At 66.5% G+C, this 6,144-nt stretch overlaps 1 protein-coding gene across 1 annotated transcript; it reads left to right on the top strand.

Annotated features, from left to right (window-relative positions):
- The first annotated feature begins 423 nt into the window (after positions 1-423).
- On the top strand, positions 424-5,520 carry LOC118158954 (nuclear receptor subfamily 2 group F member 6-like). Its single transcript, XM_035313613.1, has 4 exons — positions 424-481; positions 2,563-2,808; positions 4,159-4,683; positions 5,238-5,520. The coding sequence occupies exons 1-4, from the start codon at positions 424-426 to the stop codon at positions 5,510-5,512; spliced, it is 1,104 nt and encodes a 367-aa protein (XP_035169504.1). The 3' UTR covers positions 5,513-5,520.
- Positions 5,521-6,144: the final 624 nt, after the last annotated feature.

Genomic DNA, 6,144 nt, shown 5'->3' with positions numbered 1-6,144 from the left:
CTCTGCGGTGACCCCCATGTGGCTCGGTGCTGGCCCCGGTGCGTCTCAGTGATGGCTGCTCAGCCACCCCGGTGTGGCGCTGGCGGTGGCCCCGATGTGGCCGTGCAGTGGCTCTGTTCTGGCCCCGCTGCATCGCGGGGTCCTCCCGCGCTCCGCACCCCATAGAAGCAGCCCCAGCCCCCGCAGGGGTGGATGTCCCTGCCCGCTCCGTCCCCAGGGCCGGTGGCAGAGCGGGTCGTCGTCACCGCCCGGCTCTGCTCCAGCATTAATTGCCATTTCAGCCTGAAAATGCGCCGAGGCTGCGTGTGAGTCAGCCCGGTCACGGCCGCGCTACCCTGAGAAAAGCACCAGAGGATAATTTTAACCGGAGGTGTCGAGGGCCTGGCGTGCTGCAGGGCGCTGATCCTGCGCTGCCCTTGCGAAATGCTGCTGACGGTGCCGGGCCCAGGGGCCGTGATCCTGGACGAGCCCCTCGACCCACGCAAAGTTGGGAGCTGCAAATAACTCCAGAGCTCCTGGTGGGCTCGTGGATGCGCAGGGCTGCCGTGCCCCGGGATGGAGACTGGGGCTGTTGGCAGCACAACCGTGCGCACGGGGCTCACGCGCAGGGCACGAGTGGGCGCTTCCAACGGCGTTTGCTGACCCGGGTGGATGCGGCGAGGACGGCACCCTGTGGGTGCACCGGGTGCCCCGCTTCCTCCCCGCCCGAGGGACTGCCGGCTCTGACCTTTGCCGCACGGTGCTGGGTTGGCACCAAAAGGAGCGGGGCAGCGTTGTTCCCGTGGTGGCGGCCGTCTCCGAGCCGCCTCGCTCTCGTTTGGGCGGCCTAGATTCATCCTCCCCCACATCTCTGCTCCGGCACCGGTGGCGTGGCACCCGCGGAATGGTGCGCGCATCCTCCCCGGCGCTGCCTCAGTTTCCCTGGCTGATCAGCAGGACGAGAGGTACCCAATTCCTCCGTCACGAGCCGCCGCATGGGATGAGTTGTTTGAAGATGGGGCACACGTTTGAGAAACGCCAGGTCCCCCGTGGCAGGGGAAACAAAGGAGGCGCAAAATCAGGGCTCCTCGGGGCAGGAGGGCTGCGTCCCAGGTGCTGCCGAGGTGCGGAGGGATGCAGGGCGCAGCACCCCGAGGTGCTGTGCGCAGCCCAGCCCTCGCCCCGTGCTGGTCGCCTGCTGCAGGTGGGGTTTGGCCCCCGGCTCGGTGGTGCAGCGGAGGGTCGGGAGTTTTCCAAGTGCGCAGCAACTATTGAAGGGGCAGGGAACAATGCTCTCCTGTGGCAGCCCTGGCATCTGCTTTGTCGAAGGAGTCAAAAGCAGCAGCGAGCCAAGATTGCTCTAATTTGAATATTAAAAGTGAGTTGGATTCAGTTTAGCTCTTGCACTAAATAATTACATGTTCTAATTACATAATTAGCACAGTATACGCCTTTTGTGTTCTCACAGTTTCCCAGGTCGCTGCAGCGGATCAGTTGGGAAACTCGCTACGAGCTGCCGGCGTTAGCCGAGGCTATTTTGGGTTTCTGTGGGGCCGGGGGGGGCGATCAGGCGTGCCCCCACCGCGCTGGCCCTGGGGAGGGTCGGCCGTGGTGCCCGGCGCGGGCGCCTGGCTGATGAAGATGTAACCTGCCGTTGTGATTAGCGATCGCTGCTCCCCTGGAATAACTTTTATCAGCAGCGCGTTCGGAATGTGTTAAGCGCAGTGGTGATGTTCAGGGCGAATTAATTCCGGTTTGAGCGCCGCGGGAATCCCTGCGTGCCTCTCCTCCGGAGTCGTGTCGGAATGAGGATGTTCGTGTCGGGGCTCCCAGGCAGAGCCGAGCTGCTGCCGGCCCGCGGCACGGCCTGCGACTTCCTGCCCCTTGCTTTATACGGCTTAATTTTATCGCCGATTCATCGATGACCCCTTTTCCTCCCCGCGAACCGCGACGGCCGCTGGGTGGGACGCGAGCGCCCGCTGTCACCCGTGCCCTGCTGTGGCCCTCGGCCGCTGGGATCAGGGCCGCAGGGGCTGAGCCGCCGGCGATGCTTTGGGAACGGCCCAGGCAGCCTGGCCCAGCCCAGCTTTCTGCCCTTTTACCCCAATTTCACCCTGTCGATGCCCAAGCAAATCCGCTGTGTGGTTCGGGGCCCGGGATGAAGACGCATTTCCAGGGGGGGTGGCGCTGACCCCTTTGCAGGCTCCGAGGCTGCTCAGGGGGCATTGGGGAGCATCCCCCTGGCTGCCGCAGAGCGGTGGCCCCCAGGACCCGGCCTCACAGCGGCCGTGCCCGCAGGGGCAGCCCAGTCCTGCAGCTCCGTAGGAAATAGTTGGAATTCCTCGCGCGGCCGGGGCCACTCCTGCCTCCAGCCAGCCGCCTCGTGATGGGGGCACGGGGCATCGCCGGCGGTGGGAGCCTCCAGCCCCGTGCTTCTCTTCCCTCTGCGGAGCTCCTCCCGCACCGCGGGGGCTTCTGCGGCTTTCCCAAACCCCTGGGCATTGCTGGAAACACAAATCCTCAGCCCTTTCTGTTGGAAATAGCTCGCGGTCTCTGTTACCATAGCATCTGCGTGCGGGTGAGTGTGTGTGTGTGTGCGTGCACAGGGGCGGCGTGGCACCGGGAGGAGGCGGCGGGGCCGTGCCCGAGGGCACCGGCGTGGGCGGTGGTGGAGGAGCCCGGCGGGGACGTCACGGTGCTGCCCGGTGCCACGTCTGCCCTGTCCTCCCTGCAGGTCCAACCGCGACTGCCAGATCGACCAGCACCACCGCAACCAATGCCAGTACTGCCGCCTGAAGAAGTGCTTCCGCGTGGGGATGAGGAAGGAAGGTAACGCCAGCACCGCGGGGACGGGGACGGCTCCCACCCGGGCCACCAGCCCCGTGCCGCTTCACCGGGCGCTCGCCCAGCTCTCCGAAAACCTCTCGCCCTGTTCGCAGCGTCAGCCTGGGGCCAGACCTCCCTCTTTTGCCCCTTTTTCCTCCTTTTTTGCCCTCGGGGCCAGCGGAGCAGGTGGTGTTTGTTTGGAAAGCTGCGCGCTGATAAGGTGACACACCTGGAGCCGCCCGGCCGCGCGCCCCGGGGCGCGGTGGAGGTCGGCTGGGAACGGCGCTGCTGCAGCCGGGGCCATGCAAATCCTGGCCAGAGCTGCACGGCCGCTTGGCTTGGGCCAAACGCTCCCCAGGCTGCTGCGGACGGAGCTGTCCTGAAAATGAAGGGTTTCAGCTCAAAGCGGAGCCAGCGGCAGGGTGGCACGTGTGTGCCTGGGGCGAGCTCAGGGTCGCCGTCGCACGTGGTGCGGCGTTCCCCCGTCCGATCTGGGCTTCGGGGATGAGGGTTGGGACGGAGGGTGCTGAGCTTCAGCCGTGCACCCTTGGGGGCTGTGTCCCTGCCGCTGGCACGAGCCAGGGCTCGGCGTGGGCTCGGCGCAGTGCTGGGGCTGCTCAGCGGCAGGTGGCATTAACGCGAGGAGCAGGGAGAAGGGTACTGGAAAGCAGGACAGTAATTCCCTCCTTTCCAGAGGAGCCGAGATGGCATTATTGCCACTTAGCATGATTTAGAGCTCTCATTTAAGTGGCTCATGAACAGCCCATAAATTAATTACTAGGGTCTGAGCAAATAGTGGGCGCTAATGGGAGAGGGGGGAGCTGAAAAATGGCTCTCCCTGCACGCAATTAGGAGGGGGAGTGCCTCGGGGTTAACGACGCTTCCAAGATGGACGTTTTATTTGCAAATAAATGATTGCTGCCATGCAATGACCTTGGGCAGCAATCGCCCTGCGCCGCCGCAGCCGGCGCGGGGGGGCCGCAGTGCCGGCGAGGCGCCCGCTTGGGCACGGCACAGCCGGAGCCAGGTCCCGGCGTCCTGGCACGGGGTCGGGCGGTGGCGCTTTCCCAGCCCTGCTGCTGCTCGGAGGCCGTGGCCAAGGAGCTGCCGGTGAAGCTCTGGGGTGCTGAATAGATGAGCACGGCAGCTCGCACGTGCCGCCTCCCTCTCCTGCAGCGCCTGAAAGCCGCCCGTTGTTCCCGGGGCTGCGGGCAGGAGGTGCCAGGATCCGTCCCTGCGCAGGGCGCAGAGAAGCCTGGGTGCACCCCCCGGGTCCCCCGGGAGCTGGGTGGGGGGAGAAGCTGGATGCGGGATGCACAGCGCGGTCAGACACCCCCTCTGCTTCCCCCTCAGCCGTGCAGCGGGGCCGGATCCCCCCCACGCACTCGAGCACCAGCCCCAACACCATGCCCAGCGGGGAGTACTTCAACGGGCAGCCGGTGTCGGAGCTCATCTCGCAGCTGCTGCGGGCTGAGCCCTACCCGGCCGCCCGCTACGGCTCGCAGTACGCGCAGCAGGGCAGCGTCATGGGCATCGACAACATCTGCGAGCTGGCCGCCCGCCTCCTCTTCAGCACGGTGGAGTGGGCTCGCAACATCCCCTTCTTCCCCGAGCTGCCCGTCTCGGACCAGGTGGCCCTGCTGCGGCTCAGCTGGAGCGAGCTCTTCGTGCTCAACGCGGCGCAGTCGGCGCTGCCGCTGCACATGGCCCCGCTGCTGGCCGCCGCCGGCTTCCACGCCTCGCCCATGTCGGCCGACCGCGTCGTCTCCTTCATGGACCAGATCCGCATCTTCCAGGACCAGGTGGAGAAGCTCAACCGGCTCCAGGTGGACTCGGCCGAGTACAGCTGCCTCAAAGCCATCGCGCTCTTCACGCCGGGTAGGTCGGCGCCGCCGCCGCGCTCCAGCCCCGTATCCGCCCCACGCAGCCGTGAGCCTGCAGAGAGCGTCTGCAGCCCGTCTCCATCGGGATTTGGGGACCAGGGAGCATCCGGGGGGGACCTCGCATCCCCTGCACCTCCCTGCTGTGGTTTGAAGCATCCCAGCTCGTCCTTCTCGTGTGGGGCTGAGCTTCCCTGGGGTGATGGGGATGAGCAAAACAAACATCCCCGTGCACTGCCGGGCATTGGGAGCCCTCTCCTCTGCTGGTCTGCGTGCGCTCATCGTGCTCCACGTAGAAGCTGCAGGCTCTGCAGCAGCACTTTGCAGCTGAAGCAATCCTGTGTGGAGCATGGATGGCCTCGGGGGGGGGGGTACAGCCCCCATGGACATTGTGGGTCCCCTCGCTTCGGGTGGGTGCTGGCGAGGGGCTCTGCATCGCACCTGATAGGAGCTGGGTGCCGATGGAGATGGGCAGGGGCTCCGGTGGGAGCACAGGTGGGGGGGTCTCTGACCACAGCCCCCTCCCCTAACCCCTCTCCTTTTCCCCCGCAGATGCCTGCGGCCTCTCGGACCCGGCGCACGTGGAGAGCCTGCAGGAGAAGGCGCAGGTGGCCCTGACCGAGTACGTGCGCTCGCAGTACCCCTCGCAGCCCCAGCGCTTCGGCCGCCTCCTGCTGCGGCTGCCGGCGCTGCGGGCCGTGCCGGCCTCCCTCATCTCGCAGCTCTTCTTCATGAGGCTGGTGGGGAAGACGCCCATCGAAACACTAATCAGGGACATGCTGCTGTCCGGGAGCACCTTCAACTGGCCCTACGGGACGGGGCAGTAGGGGACAAAGACAAGGATGCTCCCGATGGGGACTCCCCGGACACCCCTGAGATGCCAAACCCCATTTCCCTCCGGAGACGCAGCCGGTGCCGTCCCCGGGGACCTGAACTGCTCGAGCCCCCCCTGCCCCCCGTGACTCGTTTGCCTGGGGGCTGCTCCCCCTCCCCGGGGTGAGCCCCGAAAGCCGCGCGGTAGCGGCGCTGCGCTCCGGGACCTAACGGTACCGCTCCTCGCGCTGCGGGCGGACGCCAGACTTTTCCTCAAGCTCGCCAAGCAGAATTCGGCCGCCGCGGGGCAGGGAGGACCCTGGGAAGCCCCCGGGGCTCAATCCTGGCTCTGTAAGGCAGGATCTGGCCCGGGGAAGGAGCCTCCAGCCTCTTGCTGCCCTTCCCGATCTGGATCGCAGGCGTCGGGGTGGAAGCGATGGAGCTGGAAGCAGCCTCGGAGCGGGGGCTGCGCAGAGGGGTCCTGGCATGTGCCTCCCCCCCCCCTGCCCAAATCCAGCCCATCATGGGTAGGGGCTCGTTCAAATCCCCTTTGCCCCCTCCCAGGACAGATCTGGCCTCGAGGACTGAAGCGCCGACCTCGGAGCCGCCCCTTTGGGGCCAGGCTCCCACCCCCAGCCCTGCACTT

The sequence above is a fragment of the Oxyura jamaicensis genome, unplaced genomic scaffold (genome assembly GCF_011077185.1).
Source record: "Oxyura jamaicensis isolate SHBP4307 breed ruddy duck unplaced genomic scaffold, BPBGC_Ojam_1.0 oxyUn_random_OJ62166, whole genome shotgun sequence".
NCBI lineage: Eukaryota > Metazoa > Chordata > Aves > Anseriformes > Anatidae > Oxyura > Oxyura jamaicensis.
Note: the sequence above shows the minus strand (reverse complement) of the source record. Positions and strands in the feature narration are given on the sequence as shown.

What these genes read in the sequence shown, in the direction of transcription:
- LOC118158954 (XM_035313613.1), top strand. Translation starts at nt 424, where the DNA reads ATGCTGCTGACGGTGCCGGGCCCAGGGGCCGTGATCCTGGACGAGCCC. An exon ending in CGTGGGGATGAGGAAGGAAG is followed by an intron (nt 2,809 to 4,158) that starts GTAACGCCAGCA and finishes CTTCCCCCTCAG; the next exon opens with CCGTGCAGCGGGGCCGGATC. An exon ending in CATCGCGCTCTTCACGCCGG is followed by an intron (nt 4,684 to 5,237) that starts GTAGGTCGGCGC and finishes TTTCCCCCGCAG; the next exon opens with ATGCCTGCGGCCTCTCGGAC.